A 25,558-nucleotide genomic window follows, 5' to 3' on the forward strand; every position below is an offset into this window, starting at 1 on the left:
CAAATCGGGATCCCTGCTCAGAGGGAAGCTTCTCCCTCTCCCTCTGCCCCTGCTTATGTTCCATCTCTCGCTGTCTCTCTCTGCCAAATAAATAAATAAATTTTCTGAAAAGTACTTCACCTGATCTGCATGAATGAGCATCATAAATGCATTCCTTTTGCAACTTGCATCCTTCTCATTCACCAGAAAATCATGTATCAGTTCAGGAGCATCAGGTATAAGATGTTCAAAATTCCTTGAAATAAAACAGGTAAAATTCATATTTAATAAAAACCTACTCTGTTATTTCAGTAACTCCCTGGACATTACTAAAATTAATCTTTATCTAGCTTTATAACACTGTCAATTGTTTTGCTTTTTGAAACCTTAAGTCATTTAGAACTGTCGGTAGGAATCATAAACTTACACCTTCATCTATTAAATTATTAAATTATATGTTTTCTAGTTTAATAAAGAAAAAGCTGACCTCTTCCACCACATGCTATCTTTCACTAGAATATCTCTAATAATTGTCTTGCATACACTTTAGGAATATAATATCAATGCTCAGGATAACAATCTCAAGGTACTGAAAGATTCTTCATTAAGAATTATCAGGAGTAAAAATAGTCCTTTGAGTTGTATTAATTATGCATTATATTTACTTATTCACTTACTTGCTAACTTACTTCCTACACAGGAAATTTTTAAGTATTTGTAGTTACAGAATAATGAACACCAGCTTAAAAGCCATCACCTGACTTCAACAATTGTTAATTCATGGCCAATTTTGTTTCACCTATACCCCTGCCCACTTTTTCTCCTCCCATACTACTTTGAAGCAAATCCCAGACCACTTACCAATTCTTCTATAAATAAATTGGCATATTATAATTGAGGATTCTTTCTTTTTAAAACAAATCATAATACCATTATCATACCTTAAAAAACTTAAAATTCCTTAATATCATCATACACAGTGCTCAAATTTCCCACTGTCTTATAAATGTCATAATTTTTGTGTATGCAGTCTAGTTTAAGTTCTGAAATTTGTGTAGTCTGTATGATAACTTTCTAAGAACTCTGCATTATTAACCAGAATACCACTTTCCCAACAGATAACAAAATCTAATATAACAATAAGAGAACTGTGAAATAGAACAATCAACTCTTAAAGTACAAAGATATTTATAAAAGTGTATATCCTATGTCTAAATGGATTGACACTGGCGATTATAAAAACCAAGCATTCTAGTCTTATCTAACTGGTTCTCTGAATCATTTTTAAAGTCCAAAATCTTCAGCTTTCCAAGAACAGGAAGCAGTTGAGAACTGCAACCTTTCTCATTAAAAAGTTTCCTCCTTGAGGCTTCCGAGGATAAAAACAAGACCCACATTCCACATAAAAGGAATTCAAAAACAGGGTCAAAACCTCAAAACCTACAGGGACTAAGCAAGTTAACTAATTAAATGGGCTGAAGTACTACAATTGAGAATGACAGGCACTGTAAACTGGAAAGTGTACAAGTTATTTAAAGGGAGCTACTATTAATTTCAGCATAGTGTTGTCATGCAGAAACTAGGACCCAGGGTTGCCAGGATCTTTTCAATGTTCACAAAATAATGATAATAAGAAAAAAAAATATCGTTCGGGCCAAACAAAACATTATCTGCAAGCTACATACAATCTGCAAGGGAGTGCTATGGAACCTCTCGTCTGAAAGACTAAATAATCCTCACACAACGAAGCCTCAGGAGTATTTTTATTTACCTGTAGATTGTATAGATGGCCAAAACAGCATTTCTTCTAACATAGCTGTGTCGGTGCTCCAAACAAGCACGGATAGCTGGCATTAAAGGTTCTAGCAATTCTGCTTCTTTCAATTTGCAAAGAAAACGAAGAGTGGACCCTCGAATGAATTCATTAGGATGCTGAAGATCCTGATAAAATTTAAATACAAAATGTTGAGTTCCAGCATTTTACAAAACAACACACAATTAAGTGCAAAATTTCCCATGGAAAAAAATAAGAAAGTAGGTTTGTGGGAAAATATCTAAATTATCAGACAATTTCCTTCGGATTCCTGTCAAAAATTTTTAATTATCACACCAATGTCTCATATTCTAAGTGTCACTGGTTTTTTTTAATTAGGAACATAAAAATGCATGTAAAATGTGCAAAGAAATAACAATAAAACTTCTTACAATAACTTTTTACAACTTCAGTTCCAATTATAGATAACTTAGATCTTATCCAAGATTTAATTTTAAAAATTAAAACAAATCCCATTACACCAATTTTACAACTAAAATCAAAGCAATATTCAGAAATAACCATGGTTTGGTTTACCTTTCTATATGCATCACATACAAGGATCATTTCATGTAAAAGTCTCCCATCTGGAGTTGTTTTAGGAACAATTTCCCAAAATACCAGAAGTAATTTTTTGATGGTATGATCCTGAAGAGGTAGCACAAAACGAATGATGGTCATTAGAAGTCCAGGAAGCTTTTCACCATTCAGAATCATAATGATTACTTTCTTCAAAGCTTCAGTCTTTGACTTCACATCTCCTTTTTCTGTTTCAAAAACAAAAAACAAAACAAAACAAAAAAAACCCACAATCATTTCAAAGGAAAATTCCTCAGATAATTTTACAATTCACAAAATAAAACATTTCCTTTATTACTTTATCAGCAGTAATGGTAATAAAGGCACTAAAGAAAGTGACAAGGGTTCTCAAGCTAGCTCTGCCACGAACAAGCTGAATGACTACACAAGTCATTTATCTCTGAACCTCATGAGACTTTACATAGAACATGAAGGCACTGATTAGATCTCTGGTCCCTAACCCATGGAGTTCATGCAGAAGCATGAATCTGTAGGGATACCACATGATGCGTGTCTCAAACACATATGTAGCTACTTTTCACAGTGTAAATAGATGCTGTTAGAATAAGTGCTTCTGAATTCAACACAGCTTTTAGTCAGCCGTGTATCTCCTCAATCAAAGTTACAGCCACTATCATGAGAGGAAGAAGGATCAGTGGCATTTTTTTAACATCAGATCTTCAAACTCAAAAAGGCTAGGGACTAATACACTAAATCCAAACTCCATACAGACTGTAAAGCTTCAGCGCTCGCTTCAGCAGCACATACAGTAAAATTAGAACAGACTACAAAACTTCATAATCTTTCTTAAGAAATCACCTAAAAAACTGGAAGAAAATTAAAATGTACTAGATGGGTAGCCATTATTTAGAATGATGGATGACATTTAAGATTCTAGTTTACTGTTACTTAGATTAAAGCAATTTACACTAAAAACTATTTTAAGCAAAACAATCTATAATTTCATCGTTATCACTGCATACTGAAGAATTTATGGTAAAAATATTCTGTGTCCAAAATTCAAAGGCAGGAATGTAAGAGGCAAGCACACCACTACAACTGCTTAGATCACAAAAATAAACAAATATCTAGGAGAGGGGAGGACAAAGAGGGATGATGAAGTTTTTAATAATCTTAGAGTTATCATGAGAAATAGAACTAGAACAATTAAAGCTAAGTGGCTAGCAAATGAAGAGTTCCCTGTTATTGCCAAAGAGACAAGAGACTGAACAGCCAGCTGGTAGTTACAGAAAGGATTTAAGCTTTGGAAGAATTGTAATAGGTAAATCAAAATTTCTTTCTAGCCCCCAAAGGGTATATATCTATTACTAGCTTGGTATGATATTTTCACATGTTGCAGAATAGAGAATATTCTCAGGTTCTCAATTTGTGTTCAACTGACAACATGGTAAGGGTTCTTCCCAAATTTATTCCACAAGGGTCAACATTTTTGTTTAAAACACATCACCTTCTCATGCATCTCTCCCTGATTCAGAGTATTATATCTCCTGCCACATATGAAAAAAAAAATTGGTATTGCCGTATCAAATCAAGAAACAACTGGGGGTGCCAGGGTGGCTCAGTTGGTTAAGCGTCTGCCTTGACTCAGGTCAAGATTCCAGAGTCCTGCATCTGGCTCCCTGCTCCACCAGGAGTCTGCTTTTCCTCCCACACCCTTCCCCCTACTTGTGCACACGTTCTCTCTCTCTCTCTCTAATAAATATATAAAATCTTAAAAAACAACAGCAACAACAACTGTAAAATGATGAACTACCAATCTGTGCAAACCTTCAGTTTTTAAGTCTGGGAGGATAACAAAAACAAAGCATCAGGAAAGGTGACAACAGTCGATAGCAATAACTATAATAAGACAGATTAGGCAAAGTTTTAAGTGGCTAAAGTTGTATTTGCTGAGCCTAAAAAGGTTTTCTTATCTTTGTTCTGAGCTTCCTTTCTGAATATATTTAAAAAAAAAATTTTTTCCCCCTAATCTGTTTGATAGCATTAAGGACACAAAGTCCAAAATGCATAAAACTGTATCATTATAATGCCGATGTCTTGTTTTATTCCAGTTTTTGACTACTCTTCCCAAATTAGCAAATCCTAGGGTTTAGCAGGATAAAGCTCCACTTGTAACTACAAGTTAAAAAGTTTTAGAAGTTTCATAGAAAACTTGTCAAAAATCTGTACCATTTATAATTCAAGCCCCCTTAGCCCCAATTTCCATTTATTCCAACAATTCAAACTGAGGTGAAGGATTTTTTCCTACATCTTCAAAATTTTCAGAACTTCTCTTCCATGAGCACTACTAAAAATACGGAAAATTTCAAATATTAATTCAATTTGCCAAAATCTACCAAGTACTTCCTACTCCAGGTAATGTCATCAGAGCTCATGTCCAGTGACTAAAAGTATAGGTAAAGTAACTCAATATTTCACAAACAAAAAAGGATTTGTTACTCAAATTGGAAACTACTTCTAAACTTTTTCTCATCGCAATTCTTTCGAGATACAGTAAAAAAATACACATAAAAGTTGAGATTTGAGACTACTTATTTCTTGGCAGAGGGAGGACAGTTAAGGCAGCTGTAATTAAGAAAAAGGTATTGTTACAATTATGGTTTTGTTCTTTATCTTCCCAGCTGTAGCCTTAAGTATTTTGGGGTCTAAAAGTGAAAACGTTGTTTTTTTTTTTAAGTAAGCTCTATGCCCAACACCAGGCTTGAACTTAAGATCCTGAAATCAAGAGTGCATGCTCTACCCACTGAGCCAGCCAAGTGCCAGAAAACTTTTAAATTATAAGAAAAAATATAGTACTGAAAGTTTATTCATTAATGTGCACTCCATTCTACTATCATACATAAACATGAAAAAAAAAGATCTGCAGCTTTTGTAATATAGGGGTATAGGTTTAAGTGCCATAAAGAAACATTTCTTTTTCTTTCTCTAAAAATGAATCTCAGCAGAAACCTAGTATTAGGTAGCCTAAAGTCAAGAGATATTCCATTACTGCTGACTAAGAGGTGGGAATAGGCAAGTAAAATATTGTCTCCTTTCAAATGGCAAACTACCTTCTAAAAGATACTTTCAAGATCTGAAGCATAATTTTCGCTGTTCTTTGTTTTAGATAGTAGTTGCCAGTTTAAGTTAAACTTATTTTTAGTAATTCAATGAAACAAGAATCATTATTTTGGAATGTGCATTACTTTGAAAAAAATGTTTTTCACAGAATTACTCACAGAAAAGACACAGAGTATATACTTTTAAAATCCAGAAATATACTTGTTTTCTTCTTGCATAAATGCTTTTAAAAAGCATAAATGTTTTTAGACCTCAAATACTCTAAAAGCTTAACACTTTCTGGAAAACACACGTTTTTTCCAGGGTTGACTTCGTTAGTTCAATAGGTGGCAAACCCAAAGAACAAAGTTCTTTTGGTTTTACAAGCTAAATAATATGAAGTTAAGTGCACAAAGGAACTGAAACATTCAAATACACATTCTCAACCTGTTACCTACAGAAAACTGTTAGCTACACTTAAGCATAACATAGTAAACTATATAAGCCGTTATGTTATTTTGAGGAATATCTAACAACTATTGTATTTCTTTGGCTTTACTAAGCTGAGATGTTGTTTTATTTCCAAAAACCAATATTGCAAGTCTAAATGTTACAAGTTTTCTTTTTCTAGTTTTTATTTATTTATTTGAGAAAGAGAGAGCCAGAGAGAGCATAAGTGGAGGGGAGGGACAGAAGGAGCAGCAGACTCCCCACTGAGCAGGGAGCCTGAAGTGGGGCTCAATCCCAGAACTTGGGATCATGACCTGAGCAGAAGGCAGAAGCTTAACCAACTGAGCCACCCAGGAGCCCCAAGTTTTCATTTTTAATAAGACAAAAGTTCTACTGAAGAGATCCTAAAATAAAGTATTTAGACAAAAATTAAGTATTTCTAATTACAAAGAAACTTGGAATGGAAATGAGCTTTTTATTTTGATTTTTTCTCCATTTAATTTTCAAAATATTATCAGAGTTTACCTAGATCATTTTTTAAGCTAATTTCAGATGGTGGTTCTGAATCCATGGGCACGTTAATTAACGTATAGCACACGTTCTCGGCAGCCGTCATGGTTTCCTGATATAATCAAACCTCGATACAAGACTGAAGGATGATAGGTGCCAGAAAATCTAGAAAAATACAGGGATATCATTACAAGTAACAAAAACAAAAACAAAAACACAACCAGTAACTATCGTGATCTTTACTGTCTAAAGTTCATTCAGTTTGGCTAATGAGTTTTAAAGTATTAGAAGGGTAGGGTCAATTTATATTGTGTCCCATAAAAATAATGCCTAATATAATAAAAGACACGCTTGTCTACCTCGGTCTAAGGTATATTATCTCCCACCCCACAACCCCGCCCAGGGCTTGAGAATGCAGTACTGCTAAGGCCCACAATACAGTGACAGTCGCCCAGTCCCGCCCAATCTTGTAACAGAACAATGATTTTTAAACATAACACATAATCTGAACTGCTCAAGTTAAGAGATCCTGTGCACGAATACTCAGCTAAAAACCTTAAAACGTTTTCTCGCGTTCATGGGTGGACCCCACTGTGCGTCGATGGGTCAATCAGTGCGCTGCACCCTCACCCCCTTCCCTTCCTCCAGCAAAGCAGCCCCTGGCCAGGCATGGTGAGCCCCGGGGCCCTGGGAGGGATTAGACCCCCCGGCCAGTACGCAAGACCAGGAAGGGGCGTCCGGCCCAGGGCTTCCCAGCCCTCCGATGCACTTCGTCAGGCCCAGACGCGAGCGGCCTAGCGGCTCCCCTTCCGCATCTTCCCGCTGGAGAGCCAGTTCCTCCGACTCAGCCCAGCCCAGCACATCTCCGGGATTGGGGGCTTTTGGCCGGCTACCTGGCTCCAAAGCGCGGCAGCTACGGCAACGGTGGGACCGTGGACTCCGGCTCCAACCCGCAGCAGCAGCCGCAGCTCCGCACAGTCCTTGGTTGACGTGGAAGGGGGTGGGGTGACGAGGCCAAGCCACCTAGCCCCTACGGCAACTCGGAGAGGACAAGCCTTCTCCGTCCTGCGCCTGCGCTCTGCAAGAATGCTGCAAGTTTCTTCCTTCTAGTCTATGGTTGTTTTAGGCGGCAGGGGGGTCTGGGAAAGCATTAAGCTTTTCCTGCTAGCCAAGCGCTGAATTAAGCGCTGTGGTCATTTAAATGCTACCTAGAAATTGTTTCCTCTTCCAGGAACTACAACAGCTGAGAGAGGAAATGCTCAGAAAGAAGGAAAGCCGTTTTATAAGAGCCGCGTGGTCCAGGGGGAAAGAGCGGTAGACTGCGGACTGGAAGCCCTTTTCTAGGTTACCCACTAATAAACAGGGAAGGTAACTAGTTACTATTTGGGAAAGTCACTTCAGTTCTTCTAATAAGTGAGGCCAGATTCTATGAAGCGCCATTTCAGTTCTTAACGTCTCCAGTAATTTCAGTCTCTGCCTTTGCAGTTAGGTTGGGGTTGCTGGGACATCGAAGTCGCACTTTATTTCGTAACGGTCCATTTCACGATCCTTTCTGAGCACCCAAGAGATGAACTCTTTTTTTTTTCCCCCCCATAAAGGGAGATTGACAGTCACTGTTTTAAAGGATTTTACCTTTCTCCAAAAACCCAATTGTTAACAGCTACTATTAGCCATAGCACCTTCGGTATTGCTCATATGAGGTTCCATATGCCCCCACGCAGTACCTCCCCCTCAAGAAGTTTTCTGGCCAATTATTATTTTAAAAATTTTTTTTGAAACTTTGAGCAAAATACTGTGAATAAAAGACATCTGACAGAACTCACCCTTCACAGGTACACTTCCGTTAGGAAGATAGAACACAAATATTGTCTCATGTATCTAGAATCCAGCTATTTGAGATTTCTTCTTTTTAGAACCATCAAGCAAAATATAAATTCTTTGAGCACCCAAAATATATCACAAAGGCCATGTGTTTACAGCCTTTTTTTTTTTTTTAAGAGTTATTTATTTGACAGAGAGAGAGAGCACAAGCAGGGGGAGTGACAGAGGGAGAGGGAGAAGTAGTCTCCCTACTGAGCACTGCGACTCGGGGTCCATCCCAGGACCCTGGGTTCATGACCTGAGATGAAGGCAGACATTTAACTGACTGAGCCAACCAGCGCTGTTCACAGCACTTTCTAAGAATGTTCTTTAAATCCTATGTATTGATTTTTTAGAATATTTTATTTATTTATTTGAGAGAGAGAGAGAGAGCGAGAGCGAGCACATAAGCAGGGGGAGTGGCAGAGGGAGAAGGAGAAGCAGGCAACCCAGCGAGCAGGGAGCCTGATGTGGGGCCTGATCCCAGGAGCCTGGGATCATGACCTGAGTCGAATGCAGATGCTTAACCAACTGAGCCACCCAGGAGTCCCTGTATTGATTTTTTTTTTTAAGCTTTTTTATCTTGAGATAATTGCAGAGTGACCTAAATAGAGAGATCCCATATACTCTTCCCCTGGTTTCTCCCAGTGGTAACATTTTGCATATAGTTCAATATCAAATCCAGGAAATTGACATTGATATAATTTACTCCTCATTCAGATTCACCAGTTTTACATGACTCACTTATGTATTTAGTTTTAGGCAATTTTACCCTGTTTAGATTCGTGTGACCCCCACCAGGCATGATACAGAACAATTTTAAGGATCCCTCCTGCTATCCTATTATAGTCACAGCCACTTCCCTCCTTAACCCCTGGCAACTTCTAACCTGTTGTCCATATCTCTGTAATTTTGTCATTTCAAGGATGAAATGTATATGAACTGTACGATGTAACCATTGAGATTGTTTCTTCTTGCAACATAATTCCCTTGAGAGCAAGCCAAGATGTGTATACAACAGGTTGTTTCACTTCTGTGTATTGGTGTTTAGCATGAAATTTTTACAAGAACAGTGTCTGGTTTCCAAGCCCACTCATCAAGAAGTGACAATCTGTTGGCATGAAATGAGGCCCCCCAAAGCATAAAAACTAGACTTAACAATAAGAAAGCTCAGCAGTTAAGAGCCACCACAGTGTAGGACCAACCACACCCACCTCAATTGCTCTGGAGGCTCACTGTGTTACAGAAGAAAATTTGAAGCCTTATCATGACCAAGTCATTAAGGAGACTATTAAATATGAAAAGAAGACGAGAAAACATAATGTGTTTTATAAAACTTCATTTTAGGTCTGCACTTAAAATGTCATTGGCTGTGTATATGCATTGTTTTATATTCTTTTTTTTTTTAAGATTTTATTTATTTGACAGAGAGAGAGCGCACACGCAGGAGGAGAGGCAGAGAAAGAAGCAGGCTCCCCACTGAGCAGGGAGTCCTAAGGGGGGCTTGATCCTAGGACCCTGAGACCGTGATTTGAGTGGAAGGCAGATGCTTAACCAACTGAGCCACCCAGGTGCCCCACATTATTGTATATTCTTAAATACAAACCTTGTTCAATAGATACCAAGATCTTATATAGCTGATTTCTTTATGACTTATACACCTTGTTTTGGGTCTTTTTTTTTTTTTTAAGATTTTATTTATTTATTTGACAGAGAGACAGCCAGTGAGAGAGGGAACACAAGCAGGGGGAGTGGGAGAGGAAGAAGCAGGCTCATAGCGGAGGAACCTGATGTGGGGCTCGATCCCAGAACGGCGGGATCACGCCCTGAGCCGAAGGCAGACGCTTAACAACTGCACCACCCAGGCACCCCATGGGTCTTGTTTTTATTCTAGTATGTAATTGTATCATTCTGAATGTTTTTTTTTTTTTTTAATTTGAGAGAGAGAGAGAGAGAGAGCGCGAACTCGTGAGAAGAGCAGGGGAGGGGCAGAGGGAGAGGATCTGAAGCAGACTGTCCGCTGAGCGGGGAGCCCCACTTGGAATTCCAACTCATGACCCTGAGATCATGATCGGAGCCAAAACCAAGAGTCCGACCGAGCCACCTAGGCACCCCTCATTTTGAATGCCTTTTTTTTTTCTTAAAGATTTTATTTAGGGGCGCCTGGGTGGCTCAGTCGGTTAAGCGTCTGCCTTCTGCTCAGGTCATGATCCCAGAGTCCTGGGATCGAGCCCTGCATCAGGCTCCCTGCTCGGCGGGAAGCCTGCTTCTCCCCTCTCCCACTCCCCTTGCTTGTGTTCCCTCTCTCTCTGTCAAATAAATAAATAAAATCTTTAAAAAAAATAAAAAATAAAGATCATGACCGGAGCCAAAGACAGATGCTTAACTGATGGAGCCACCCAGGCACCCCATCTTTTTTAAAGATTGAATCCTTTTTAAATTTGAAAGCAAAAACCTTGTCATATGCTAAGAATCATAAAAATTTAGGTGTCTAGGAAATCAAGGTCTAGAGAAAAGGAACTTGTCTTCAAATCAAATGGTCAAACATTGAGAAAGCTAGTATTGGAACTTGAATCCTGTCACCTACTTTACTGCCTCTTATTTTTTAACCATATGAGATCTTCAAAGCTGCTCCTATAGCTGCCTAATAAATTCCAGGTGAATTGAATATCATTTTTATAGCAGTGATAGGTTTTATGAGAGGATATTATTAGGAATTTTATTGTCTAAAATTATTTAACACAGATTAAACAATAAGTATAACACATTAGACAAAACAACAATGGAAAGGCATCACAATGAACTCTGTATAGACAGCAGAGTTGATTGAATCTTATTGGGGTGGAAATGATTTGAGGTTCGAAGATCAGTGTATAACACTAACACACATATTAAAAAGATTACTAAGGGGCACCTGGGTGGCTCAGTCACTTAGGCATCTGCTTTTGGCTCAGGTCATGATCTCCGGGTGTTGGGACCAAGCCCTGCATCAGGTCCCACACTCAGCGGGGCTCGCTTTTTCCTCTCCCTCTGCCCTCTCCCCTCATGCCCTGTTTCAAATAAATAAAATCTTAAAAAATAAAAGTAAAGATTACTAAAACTGCCTCCGAAGTACAATACAGATGACACTTTTTCCCCAGATGAGGACCAAATAATTGGTTTATACTTAAGGAACAGATACAAAATGTTACACATTATCTTTAAACAACAGAATCACCCAACAAGACAGAAGCTCACACAATGATAGGCGGGGAAGAAAGACCTGCCTGAAACTTTAAAGAGCAGATTATGAAATTTACCACTTATGTTCCCTCCTCCAGACTATAATAGCCATTGAGTCTGAAGGCAGGTGGGACAAATCCCTCTCATTCACTTTGTGTGTGGAAGTTGCACATGCTCAGTGCAATTCTATGGTAGGTCAAATGGCCACATGGTCCTTGTGGCCTCATCCCAAGTTCAAATGGCAGACTCCCGAGGCTACTTCCAGAACAGAGACCCAACACCTCACACATTCCTGAATTTCGTCAGGTCTTTCTCTCAACAAGGTTGCCAGAGCTTCTCTTAGTACTTTACCTTCAAGAAGTCAGAGATTTAAATCTACTAAACTTTTAAAGTTTTGGGCAATCTGTGGGGCACCTGTCTGGCTCAGTCAGTGGAGCATGTGACTCTTGGTCTTGGGGTTGTAGGTTCGAGCCCCATGTTGGGCGTAGAGATTACTTAAAAATAAAATATTTTTTCAATTATTTTTTAGATTTTATTTATTTAACAGAGAGAGAGAGAGCACAAGCAGGGAGAGCGGCAGGCAGAGAGAGAGGGGGAGAAGCAGGCTCCCAGCTGAGCAGGGAGCACCACGTGGGTCTCAATCCCAGGACACTGGGACCACTACCTGAGCTGAAGGCAGACAGACAATTAATCGACTGAGCCACCCAGGTGCCCCAAAAATAAAATATTAAAAAAAAATAAAAATAAATTTTGGGGCAATTTGGGAAAAAAACTAACATTTTATGATTTTTAGAGTGTACGTGTTTTCACATAAATTCTCCCATTTAACCTTCACAATAATTCAAACTGCAATTAATTAGTAATTAGATCTAAAGTCCAAGTTCCCTACCTATAAATCAACTGCTCCTCTCTAGAAAAATAGGAATCTCAGGAAATAAAAAACTCAAGGTTTCTTAGCAACAAAATTTTGGAGTGTTTTGTTTTGTAAATCAGATTTCCTCAAATTTCATTTTGCATGGCCTAAGATAAAAATTGTTCTGCAATATCTGCATACATCGATCACAAAAATAATGGAAAGCAGTCTAGAGATGACGCCGGAGTGCAGCTGGGCATAAGAGGAAACGATGGTTTGGGATTAAAATTTCCCTTTTGTCATTTTGCAAAAGTTCCCTACGCTGAGACCAGAGCTATCACTACTGCCATCTGCTGGTTGTAAAGAAAAACCATTCATTTGTTAAAAACCTTGCTACCATGGTCGCTGGGAAGTGGTGGTTTCTTAGGTTTTAATAAGATCTCCAGGGTAGAACCCTGCAACTAACTCTCCATGGTTTCTCATGTAGCCAGTCCACACATAGGGAACTGGTATAAGGCTGTGATAGATAAGAGGTACTATTTTCCCCCATCACTAAACATAAGGCAAATTAATTTGGCAAACATGGCAAATGACCAATTGTAATCTCATTACTATTTATAGTTGAAGCTACTTAAAAAAACAAGCAAAACCCCAATACACAGGCAGGTGAAACAATTTTATTTCACAGTTGTTTTTACAAGCACAAAGACAGTATGTTCTTCATATAAAAACATTAGCACAGATAACTATGCTTTCTAGAAAATTTTATAGACCCTCTCAAAGAAAAATTCACACCATTATATGGTTTCTGACAAGCTGCTTGGGAACAAGAAGCCTGGACTGATTCCTAAACAAGCCGCAATACCACCACGCATCTTTTAGTTCAAAGTATAGATTATGGTCATCAGTATGTGCTCCTGCATTCCTACAGATCTGATAATCACATATAGGCTGATTTGTAACTTAATGTTCCATCGGTTCATCTGCCTTTTCTGCAGGTTCATCAGCCGGTTGAGCAGGCTGTAAGTGGAAGAAAAAAGAAAACAGGTTAAAAAAAAAATCACTTGACCAATATATACTTCTAATCACAAATATTATAAAAGAATTTACAAGAAAAAGGGGTTAGGAGGTATTCTGGATACTCAATTTTAGTTCACTGTCCTGTTAAAATTTCTGAACAAAGGTGTTTTTTTTTTTAAACAGACATAATTTTATAGGTCTGAAAACCTCAGCATCATCGAACAATTCCAGCATTTTATCATACTTTGTCTTGTTCACGAATAAACCTCCTTTTTATTATCATTACTAGCCTTCGAGTATAATCAGTACACTTTCGACATTCTTATCCTCTTTAGCACTAATAAACACAGAGAAAACATGATCAAACAAATCAGCTGTGTGGAATTCACAGCATTCTTCCCAACAGTGCTGGTTCTTATCAAGTTTAAATAATGCAAATCCTACTCCTCCAAATAGTACCAACAATATCCTCTCCAAGTTGAAAAAAAACTCACACTGTAGAAAATATTTCTCTCCAGGACACTTTATTTTCAATTACATAGCTATCAACTAAGTATCTATAAACAGCATCTGTGTATTCTAAATACCCAACAAAAAAGACCAGTATTTAATCTGAGATTTCCCAACACTTTCTGATCATTTTCTCAGTATTTGTGAAGGGCCAACTTAGTTTCCAAAGGGTCCCTGATGAACTTTCTCTCAGTCCCCACTCCTATAGACTGTTGGCCGCCTTATGATTTCCTTTCAACCAACAGAATGAGCAAAACGGATGCTGGGCCACTCCTGAGCCTCAGCCTTTAAGAATGTCTGGCAGCTTCCACTTTTGAGCTTTTGAACTTTTTCAAGCTCTGAGCTTCTCCCCTGCTAAAGAGACCCTGGTGAAGAGAGGCTCTGAGATTACATGGACAGTGGTCCAGACATCTAGCAGAGGTCCCAGCCTTCTAGCTGTCCCTCAAGGATATACCTAGAGAGTATGAATAAAGAAGACTGTGAATAAAGCCATCTTGGATGTTCCAGTCCCACTGCCTCAACTGACTACAAGAGACCCTAAAATGAGACCAGCAAAAGAATGACTTAGCCATAGTCAATCCACAGAACTGCAAAAAATGGCAACAGATAATCAAATCATCAACGCTTGCTGTTTATGGAGATCACTGCCCCCACAGTATTTTACATTATGCAGTTCTAAGTTTTCCTACCGCCATTTGAACTGTGAGCCTACCCCAATAATTAAAGACAAAAATGGTAGGTTTACTAAACAACTGTGGTAGGAACAACAGTTAATGATAGAACTAAAGCCTCTAGTGTTATGATTAGTTACATACCTGCGCCTTTCTCTGTGGTCTTTCCTCAAGACCTTCCAGGAATGGAGATACATCATCATCATCATAAATCGTAAACTCCAAGTCTTTACCAACAATTCCAATGGAAACATTCTGGGGGGGGGTATAAATTAAAAATCAAGAGAATTTATGTTGGAAAAATGCTTTTTTTTTTTTATAAAGATTTTATTTATTTATTTGACAGAGAGAGAGAGACAGCCAGCAAGAGAGGGAATACAGGTAGGGGGAGTGGGAGAGGAAGAAGCAGGCTCCCAGCAGAGGAGCCTGATGTGGGGCTCGATCCCAGGACTCTGGGATCATGCCCTGAGCCAAAAGCAGATGCTTAATGACTGAGCCACCCAGGCGCCCCTGGAAAAATGCTTTTGATTAAATGTTGGGTGAAAAAAGCAGAATAAGTTTATATAGCACTTAATAAGAGTAAAAAAATACTTAAGTATAGCAAAAAAAGGAAGAAAACTAGCAGATTCTCGTAACTTGCAGATTTAAGATTCACTTGATAATCATCAGTAACACCAAAGGTCTATACCACCTAGAAATTTGTAACTTGGCTCATAATGGAAATGTGCTGCAGACCAGTGTTATCGGAGCAAGCAACTTAGCTGGGAAGTAAGCCTAACTCCAAAGAAATAATCAGCTTTGTTCCTTGTGTAAGTTAAGATATGATGGTTCTTAACAAGGAAAGAGAGTAAGTTTTGGGTTCTAAAAAATTGAATTTGGTGGGGTCTTGGAACTATTTTCTATACGTTAAAATTAAAGAGAAATTCTTAAAATGCTCAGTGAACGCTAACCAGTGTAAAAAAGCCGCCTGTAAGATTAAAATTTTAGTGAAAGTTTGAGGCATAAGAATATATAGGCCCTCTCTCAATAATTTCACTGAATCATTCTGCATGATTCAGTAAAAATATGAAATCAGAAAGCCAGATACTTGAGCAAACTCTTCCAAATTGTAAATGTCAACAGTAACTGTAAATCCAAATTTTAAAAGATAGTCATCTTGGAATGATGGCATTATGGGTACTTTATTTATTCTTTGGGGGGGAGGGAGGGTGGAAGGGAGAGAGAGAATCTTAAGCAGGTCCCACGCTCAGCGTGGAGCTGGATGCAAGCTTGATCTCATCGTGACCTGAGCCAAAATCAAGAGTCAGATGTATAACCAGCTGAGCCACCCAGGGGCCCCTATGGGTACTTTAAACAAATAAAAATAATTTAATGTACGTTCCTGATTTTTTGGAAAAAAAATTATTTTTAGGATAGGAAAACTTTTTTTTTTTTTTTAAAGATTTTATTCATTTATGTGACAGAGAGACAGCCAGCGAGAGAGGGAACACAGCAGGGGAGAGGGAGAGGAAGAAGCAGGCTCCCAGCCGAGGAGCCCGATGTGGGACTCGATCCCGGAACCCCGGGATCACGCCCTGAGCCGAAGGCAGTGGCCTTTAATGACTGCGCTACCCAGGCGCCCCAGGAAAAATTACTTTTAAAAGAGTACACAGGATATAAATTCTTCACATACATATTAAATAATAATTACCCAATCACTATAATAAAATGGATTTACAAAATGCTGACTGATCTCACTTTAGTTAATGATCATTAACCACAAGGAGGCCCACAGTGGTTCCTGCATTGTACTATACGGGTCCCTAGATCATCCAATTGCCTCTTCTCCTGGACATCTTTCTAGCATTTTCCATTCTCTTTGCTCCTTATTCCACTGAGAAAATAGAAGCAATTAGAAGAGAACGTTCACAAGCTCCCACAGTATCTGTTTCCTGTATCTATGTCCCTAGATCTCTCTCTTCTTGTTAGTGTGAATGAATGATCCATTTCCTCTCTAAGGTCTACCTTTCCACCTGTATACTGTTTAAAGACTTTGGTCCAGCAGTTTTTCTCATATTTCTCCTACATAAATGTTTCCCTTTACACTGGATTATTCTTATAACCATGCACCAGACGTGCTGTAATTTCTCCCATCTTAAAAAACCAAAACAATGAAAAACCCTCACTATATTCTCTTTCAGCCAGCACCCCATTTCTCTGAACCTGCAAGAGAAAATCTCCACAGAGCTGCCTACATTCCTCTTTGCCCATTCTCTCCTGATTCCATTCCTTTCAGGCTTTGGGCTCGCCATTCCAATGAAATTGTCAAGTCACCGGTGACGTCATTGCTAATCTAATGGTTAATTCTCATTCCACATATCATCCTCTCCTCCTTGAAATAGTTTCTCATTTGTTTTCAAGAATGTCTCACTTTCCAAGTTTTCCTCCTACCTTCCTGGTCATCTTTTTCAGTCCTTTTTGCCGGTATTTACCTTCCAATCTCTAAAGGTTAGAGTGCCCCTTGCCCAGGCCTCAAACCTCTTGTAAAACTATTTGATTCCTTTAGTGGTTTCATCCAATCTAATCTCTAAATGCCATTTCTACATAAAGACTCCAAAATTTGTTAAGTCTAGCTAGACCATTCTCCACCAAACTCCAGGAGATACACATCTGATAGCTGCTTACTTTTTTTTTTTTTAAGTAAGCTTTATGCCCAACATGGGGCATGAACTCATGACCCCTAGATCAAGAGTTGCATGCTCTACTGACTGAGCCAGCCACGTGCCCCAATATTTGCTTATTCTATATCATCAATGGACAGTAAGCATTTCAAGTTTTATAAGTCCTAAGCTAACTGCCTGATCTTTCTCCACAATTCCTACCCCAAGACTTGTTCCTTCCACTGTCTTAACCAGCTCAGTAAACCATAAATCTCTCCTTCCTCTATCAAGCCCAAAATCTTGAAAACAACTTTTTGTTTCTACGCCCCCACAACCAATTCACTAGCAGATGTTTTTAGCTCTAATTTTAAAACCTACCCAAAACTGAAACACTTATCCTCATCTCCAATCCCAAAGCTCTTTTACTTCACCACAATTTCTCATCTGTATTACCCTAACAGTTTCAAAACTATTTTCACCCATGTTGCCCACTATAATCTATTTTCAGAATGGCTACCAGAATAACTCTTTTGAAACCTAAATCAAATCATGGTATTCTTCTTTTCAAACTCTAACAATCCACTCAGTAAAATCCAAAGTACCTGCAATGGTTTATACATGATTTCTCTTATCTGACTTTATTACTTCTCTTCCTCTTGATCATTGATCCAACATTCCTGGCCTCCTTGCCTCAAATACTAGGAATATTCTGGACTCAAGGCACTTATACTTGTATTCCTTAGAATGATCTTGCTCTAGACATCTTGCTCACTCACTCATCTCCTTTAGATATTTTCCTCAAATTTCACTTTCTCAGTGAGGCCACCATTGACCACCCTATTTTAAATTTCCCTCACCACATCTCCTTCCTATACCCGGATGGTCCTTCTTTCTCCTCTTAACCTATTTTTTCTGTAGTATTTATCATTTTCTAATATATTATCTAATTTACTTATGGGTATATTGTCTATCTCCCTGACTTGGATGTATGTTCCACGAAGGCCAAGACGTTTGCCGTGTTTACTGTATTCTCAATGTCTAGTGCCTACACACAGTAGATGCTCAATACATATTACTTGTTAACTGAGTTAATCACACAAAGATACTCCTACTTGCTGAAGAAACCGAAGGACATTTCACCTAAGACTCATTGTTTTATTCCAAAAAGAAATGTTTGAAAATCATTTCAAAATCAGATATTTCATGAACAGCTTAAAGAGAAAGAATGAACCAAGGCAACCATCTCCCAAATTAAAGAACTGCTAAGTATACACTCTGCTATTATATTTACGAAATAAATGACTGACCTGTAATGTTAAAATCTCAAACTGAAAAACATGATATCTACCTTTGTAGTTAGGTCCTGTTCTGCAGGAAGTGTCTCTCGTAAGGCACGCAGACCATGTTTAACCAGTTCATTCAAATTGCCTATACGATAAATTAACAATTATTTCTTAATTCCATCTTCATGCTAGGCCGCCCTTATTTGTCAGGTCTATAGTCTGAAATTATGGTTTCAGTCACACACTAAATATATCACAATAAAAACAGCCCAAATTTTAATGTTTAGCCATATAATCTTCTAATAATAATAAATAACATCACTATTATTTTAATGAGAATACATTTTTGTTACTAAATTTGACCTTTTTTATGCTAAATTAAATGAGAATCCTGAATCACAAATGATACAGCACAAAGTTTTGTTTTGAATGTATTCTATAGAAGGTGTTTGCTTTTTATAAACAAAGTCTCCAACTCTTTCTATGTGGCCAGTATTAACCTGATATCAAAACTAGACAAAGATATCACAAGAAAATAAAACTACAGATCAATAACCCTTATGAATACAGACAGAAAAAACCTCAACAAAATACAAGCAAAATGCATCCAGCAACATTTACGTTTACATAAACATATATATATAATATATATATAACATATATATATATATTTTTAGCTTATATTATAAATCACGAGCAAGAAAGGTTTATTCTAGGAATGCAAAGCTGGTTTAACATTCAAAAGTCATATAATGCAATATACCACAATAGAATGAAGGGGAAACACCACATGGTCACCTCAAGAGATGTCCAAAAAGCATGTGTTAAAGTCCAAGACCCTTGCATAAAGCAAAGCACTTGAAAACCTGCCCTATGATCACATCTTACATCAACATTTTACCTTTCTTTCCCATAGCTACATTAATTTTTTACTTGTTTACGGACTACTTAATGCAGAAATGTCTGTGTGGCTAAAAATAAGAACAGAATCACAGAAAACTAAAAGTTGGTAACAGAACTTACAAGTGGTAACCAGTACAATGGTTCTCAACTCTGGCTGGGGCACACTTCAGACCAACTGAACCAAGACTCTTCAAAGTTGAGGACATTTGTATTTTCATATTTGTATTCTGACAAAGTTCTACTCATGATTGAAATCACTGTGATGGCTAAATGAGGTAATAACCAGTATATATCACAGAAATAATAAACACTCCATGGGCTTATTTAAAAACAAAACAAAACAAAAAACTCTTTGTGTAAGGCTGATAGTTTTCTTCATTTAGTATACTATTTATTCACAATATAAAGACTGGAGGGGACAAAAAAAAAATCGCTTACACTCCATAAACCCAGACATATGTCTCTCCAAATAAGTACGAGCTGATTGAGAACGGGCTCCAATGGACATGGCTCTACAGTCAAAATAGTTGGCAGATGGACAGGTTTGGAAAATGTGAGGGCCCATATCCTACAAATAAAACACACACACACACACACACAAAATGTAATTTCTAGTCAGTTTTCAAAAAATCGTTAAAATATAATAATTCTATGAACTTACATCATAACCAGCAATAAGGAGTCCAACACCATATGGTCTCCGTCCATATCGCTGTGTTGGTATCTGGGTCTCTTAAACTAGTTAAAGAAACTGTTCTAACAAGGAAAAAGTACTATCTTTATTTTCAAATTAAACACAATTAACAAAGAGCTCTGTTTTTTTTAAGTTGCTGCATAATCCACCACAGCAAGAAGAAAATAAAAGAGCAATATTTCTTTGACCTAGTATTAAAAAATGTTAGGACTATCCACCAAACCCAAGAATGAGTGCTAGCAAAATGATCTCTTCTCACGTACAGAACCTCATCTGTTTGGATATAAGGGGTCAAGAATTCTGAAGGACATCTAGAACCCCAATAAAAAACTTTAAATCTTCTCTAAAAATGAGACTTGAATGGTTTTCCTCAAATTGGGCTTATCTAGGTCTGGAAAAGGGCTGACGAAACAGCAACCCAATTCCTTACTTAGAACACATTTTTCCACGGCAAAATGTCCCACAATTCTTCTAAATTTTAAACATTCTGTTATTGACAAGGAACTAACCTTAAAGTTTTCAAAATCTAACCTATGCTATGTATTATATTCCCAATAATTAACATAACACTTAAGTATCAAAACTCTGAAGTTCACATCCATAAATGCTAACAAAAAAAGGATACTGCTTCCAATTAGAGATACAAGACGAGACACAGGAAGAGGTCTGTCAAATACAAATCTGGAATCCAAACACTCCTGGCGCATAAAATTACTAAAAAAGAAACAAGGAAAATTAGTTATTTCACATCAGAGTTATTTCAATCTAAATAAAGTAGTTTCATTTCTTTTTGTTTTCTTTACATGGATTACATCCATATAAGGGAACCAGAAAGACATGCCGCAAGGATGCATTTTTATACCAAACCCTTGGGCCATATGAGTTTAAAAAAAAAAAAAAAGATTAAAATATTCCTTAGCTCTAGATAAATTTGGTCTCTGAGCACTTTAGAGAACAGAGAAGGCTGAGCAAGAGGAAAAGAGCAAGCTCTCTTTTCTTACCCCTCCCACTGTCAGCAAGGTTGTCTTAATTCAAGGTTTTGAACCAGCAAAAAGAGTAACTACTTGCTTTTTTTCTTGAAAGCTGACCAAAACCTCCCCAAGGGAGCAACTGCAAGAAACAGAACCTATACAAGGACATTGCTACATGTTCTTGCCAACACTGCTTCTATCCGTAAGCAGCACTCTAGAGGAGATGCTGGACACCAGACTGCTCAGCCTCGCTGTTAAACCTGTTGTCAAGCAAACGTAACCCTGGAGAAAAGGGAATTCATGCCTAACTACTAAAGACAAGAGGATAAACAACAAGAAATGGATATGCACCTTTCCTTCCATGTTGCTTTGTCCAGTTTATGTGTGTATGTCACATCTGAGAATCAAATGTTGACTGGGGGAACCACGCTATTTGTTCAGTACTTTGAAGTCCATTTCCCAAGGCTAGCTAAACTGCATTGCTCAACATGGCAGGTACTGGTTACCCGAGACTATTCAGCACTTCAGAAGTGGCTAGTCTGAATTGAGAAGTACCACAAGTGCAAAATACACATGAAATTTCAAAGACTCAGTACAAAAAACAATGTAAAATATCTCATTAATAAGTTTTTATATTGATTACATGTTGACATGGCAATATTTTGGATAGATTGGGTTAAATAAAATGTTTGACCATGCAACATATTTTACATTTTCAAAAGCTTTCAGAAACCAATAATGCTCTCACTGTATCGCCAACCTAAGAAAGCAGACAGCTTGCTGGGTAAGTTGAAAACTTAAAACAGTAGCACTATTATTTGCCCTTAGTGTTCATATTCTTTCTTCCCTAATTAAATCACAGGCTTAAGAAATTAGTTTTGGCTAACTACCTTTGACCTCCCAACACACACAATCATATATTACTTGAAAGGCGCTGTGTTAAATGCTCTACATATTAGGCTCTTAAACAATAACCTTGAAAAAGAAAATGAAAAGAACTGATGGTGTAAGTAACTAGTCTCATCTCACATACTAAGTGGTAAAGGTGAGAACGAAACTCAATTCTGCATGACTTCAAACCCCAGCTCTTCATTTATAGAACGCCTCTCAACTAGAAATTATCTCCTCTGGACTCTCACAGAAACCTACCTGTTACTCTCTCCTTTCTACCTTGCATTACAGATATACTACTAAATTTTAAGTTCTTAAAAGACAAGATGCATATCTGACTCACCCTTGCGTACCCTGCAGTATCCAGCATTGAGCTTCACAAAAAATATATGTCTAATTAATACTGGCATATTAAAGCAAGCAAGGGTAGTTCCCCTGATCCTTAGAAACCAGACAAAAATGTCAAGCTCTTCTTAGACATAACATTGTCTCAAACAATATATCCTGAGTTAACAAGTATTACATTATTTGGTGACTTCTCAAAAGCTTTAATCTTAACATGGTTAATTCTAGTAGTTACTATTACAGGGATCAAGAAATGGAGTACTGGGGCACCTGGGTGGCTCAGTTGGTTAAACCTCTGCCTTCGGGGGCGCCTGGGTGGCACAGCGGTTAAGCGTCTGCCTTCGGTTCAGGGCGTGATCCCGGCGTTCTGGGATCGAGCCCCACATCAGGCTCCTCTGCTATGAGCCTGCTTCTTCCTCTCCCACTCCCCCTGCTTGTGTTCCCTCTCTCGCTGGCTGTCTCTATCAATGTCGAATAAATCAATAAAATCTTAAAAAAAAAAAAAAAACAAACCTCTGCCTTCGGCTAGGGTCATGATCTCAGGGTCCTGGGATCGAGCCCCGCATTGGGCTCCCTGCTCTGCTGGAAGCCTGCTTCTCCCTCTCCCTCTGCCTACTGCTCTGGCTACTTGTGCAATAAGTAAGTAAAATCTTTGAAAAAAAAAAAAAAAGAAATGGAGTACTTAGTAACTAAGCCCAAATCCACTAAGCTATCACAATCTGCATTTAGAAACTCTACCAGACAAGTTCCTAAAACATCTTAGCAGGATGAATCAAAATGTTTCTTTTGTTTTTCATGATCATACTCACCATAACAGTCTAGCATCAGCAGTAAGTCCCGCAATTGAGATACCAATATGGTTGTCAACATGGAGAATTTTTTTCTGATGAGCTGCAAGCTCTGACTGCGCTCTCTAAATATAGACATTATAAAACATAAAAACACATTTATAATTTCATTATTTACACAGTGAAACTTACATTTGTTAGTCCCATTTTCTACATGAGGAAGATTTATTTACTGCCTCACTCACCTTCAATGCAACCAACACTGCATGGGTTTTCGATTTTAGACCAACTGTGGCTGAACCTTGCTTGACAGCTTCCATTGCATACTCAATTTGATGAATTCTGCCCTAAAGAGAAAACAACAACACATCTTAGAGTCATCTTACAAGACCCTTTTATATATTTAAAATTGATCTAGTGTTCCCAAATCTCAGGTGAATATAGTTAAATCTGAAATGATTTTTCTTTTAAATTAGGAAACTTACTTAATGATAAATTTAGGTTCCAGGAATGTCCAAAATGATTATATTCCATTTTCTCACAGCCTACGATTTCATGAGTTTCTTTCTTTTCTTTTCTTTCTTTCTGAAGTAGGCTCCACACCCAAAGTGGGGTTCAAACTCACCACCCCAAGATCAAGAGTTGCATGCTCTACCAGTGAGCTAGCGAGGTGACCCTCTAAAGCCACTTCACAGATAAAGTATAAAACATTTTACCTGAGGGCTCCAAACAGTGACATCATTGTCATACTGGTTGCGAAACTGAAAGTAAAAGAAAAAACCCTATTGATTTAAGAACATTACAAATTCCAATTTTTAATAAGCTCTATCACTAAAAAATGTTCTCCCATCTGTTTCTATCATGCTGTTAATACAACCTCATTGGAAGATTACTCAGTTGCAAACAAATTCTAAATTTACCCTGAGTTAGAAGGAAGGGGCAGATCTAGATGGGACCTAACTTCCCAACTTTCAATTCTACCACTGTCTGTAGCACTCCCTTTGGGTTCAATTACCAAAGTTCATAGTGTCAACTTTCCTTCCCTTCTCTGCTTATGCTCTTCCCTTATACTGGGCCCTAATAAAAAGAGTTAAAAGCACTCTTTTTCTTTAACTCAAATGTCTACGTCTTTAAGTCTTCCCCATCTTTTCTCCCCAAATTCCAACACATACTCCTATCAGTTCTTTACGCGTCCCTTTCTATTTTATGATTAGGGACATGGCAGATTTATCTTTGAACCCTACTGCACTTAAAACAGTGCCTTGTACATATAAACACTGAAACTGAATGAATAAGCACAATAATGTTCTCAGGAAGTTAGATGTTGACACAAATAGCTACAGCGTCAGAACCATTACTGCTTTAATAAGGATATTAAAACAAGTCTACTAGCAGAATGTTAGGAGAATAATCTGGGGACGGGGTAAGAGTGAGAAAGTTGAGTGCTGGAATGGCAGATGAGGCTGGAAGCCATGAGCCTAGGTGGTAACCGTGATATCACCACTTCTCTCAGCCGCGGTTTACTCATCGTAAAACTAGGTGACTCGACAAAGTGATTGAAAAGAACCGTTTCTGATCAAGCTCTAGGGGAGACTGAGATCAGATGGACCCACAAGTAAAATGGACGCTATCCTGGAACCCAAACCCTGGGATCACGTCTGCACTGGCAGTACAGTGAAGTCGCGAAGTCCAGTCCCTATTTCCTCCGCTCTCCCACACAGAGCACGAGGGGCCACTCTGGGCCGCTCGGAACTACTCCCCTGAAGGAACTGGAGGGGCGAACTCGGCAAGCTGACCGAGGAAGTAATGCCGAGGCCCGGCAGAGAGCGAAACGAACCCCGGAGAATGGCCGCAGCGACTACCCACCGCCCCTCTCCCGGCCAGGCCGGAGATGCTGAATCACTGCCGGAACCCTCCCGTTAGCGGAGGTTCCCATACCCCATGGCCCCGGGCCGCTCTGAGGATGACAGGAGGGGCGGCTCGCCATCCCCCCGCGGGCGGACCTCAGCCCCAACCCTGCCCGCGCTCAGAATCCAACGCACCATGGTTCCGGCGCGGGTCTGGCTGCGGCCTCCTGCAGAGGCGCGGATTCAGCAAGGTTGCCGAAACTACCGCTCGGCGATCTGCAGAGAAGCCTTCGGGATTCTGACGGAGGCGGCGCAGGGCAGGGCAGTCTATCCCAGAGATATCGATAGACACCCCCAGCTTCCCCTCCCTTAAAGCTCTCGGCCCCTCCAAAGTGGGCGGGGCCTCGGAGGAAGGAGGAGTTGAGGTTGGCGGGAAATCTCGGGCTAGAGTACCCGCGGCAGCTAAGAGCTGCGGGACCGCCACTACAAAATCGCCCCTTTTGGATTCTCAGTGATTATTACCTGTGTGTTGCGGATTCCCGCCAGTTCCTCACCCGCCCAGCCGATACACTTGAAATCCATCGAGGCGACGCCTGCGACTCCAGGTGATCCAGTGTGCCGCTGGACATCTCTCATTCAGGGTCCTCAGAGATTTGGGGTGTTGTGTGAC

General features: G+C 38.9%; 2 protein-coding genes across 2 annotated transcripts in view; both read right to left on the minus strand.

Moving 5' to 3' along the window:
- COPB1 (COPI coat complex subunit beta 1) overlaps positions 1–7,434 on the minus strand; it is a 37,441-nt gene extending 30,007 nt beyond the window's left edge. The window contains exons 1-5 of the mRNA XM_002923303.4: positions 7,285–7,434; positions 6,407–6,556; positions 2,330–2,559; positions 1,751–1,920; positions 121–235 (exon numbers count right to left, since the gene is read on the minus strand). Of these exons, the coding sequence (XP_002923349.1) occupies positions 121–235; positions 1,751–1,920; positions 2,330–2,559; positions 6,407–6,497 (606 nt within the window). The 5' untranslated portion in view covers positions 6,498–6,556; positions 7,285–7,434. The remainder of the gene's footprint in view (positions 1–120; positions 236–1,750; positions 1,921–2,329; positions 2,560–6,406; positions 6,557–7,284) is intronic.
- Positions 7,435–12,981: 5,547 nt separating this feature from the next.
- Positions 12,982–25,222, minus strand: PSMA1 (proteasome 20S subunit alpha 1). The gene is made up of 10 exons (XM_002923304.4): positions 25,084–25,222; positions 23,758–23,802; positions 23,287–23,388; positions 23,063–23,166; positions 20,672–20,760; positions 20,014–20,084; positions 19,791–19,920; positions 18,515–18,594; positions 14,672–14,782; positions 12,982–13,346 (listed from the first exon to the last, which is right to left on the minus strand). Exons 1-10 carry the CDS (start codon positions 25,084–25,086, stop codon positions 13,290–13,292), a joined length of 792 nt encoding a protein of 263 aa, XP_002923350.1. The 5' UTR covers positions 25,087–25,222; the 3' UTR covers positions 12,982–13,289.
- Positions 25,223–25,558: the final 336 nt, after the last annotated feature.

The sequence above is a fragment of the Ailuropoda melanoleuca genome, chromosome 16 (assembly GCF_002007445.2).
Source record: "Ailuropoda melanoleuca isolate Jingjing chromosome 16, ASM200744v2, whole genome shotgun sequence".
Lineage (NCBI taxonomy): Eukaryota > Metazoa > Chordata > Mammalia > Carnivora > Ursidae > Ailuropoda > Ailuropoda melanoleuca.

Excerpts from the sequence above, each read along its gene's own strand:
- PSMA1 (XM_002923304.4), bottom strand. Across the intron at positions 19,921-20,013 it reads TCCTTATTGCTGGTTATGAT|GATATGGGCCCTCACATTTT; the intron begins GTAAGTTCATAG and ends TTTTATTTGTAG. Across the intron at positions 13,347-14,671 it reads GACCACAGAGAAAGGCGCAG|CCTGCTCAACCGGCTGATGA; the intron begins GTATGTAACTAA and ends TTCCACTTACAG.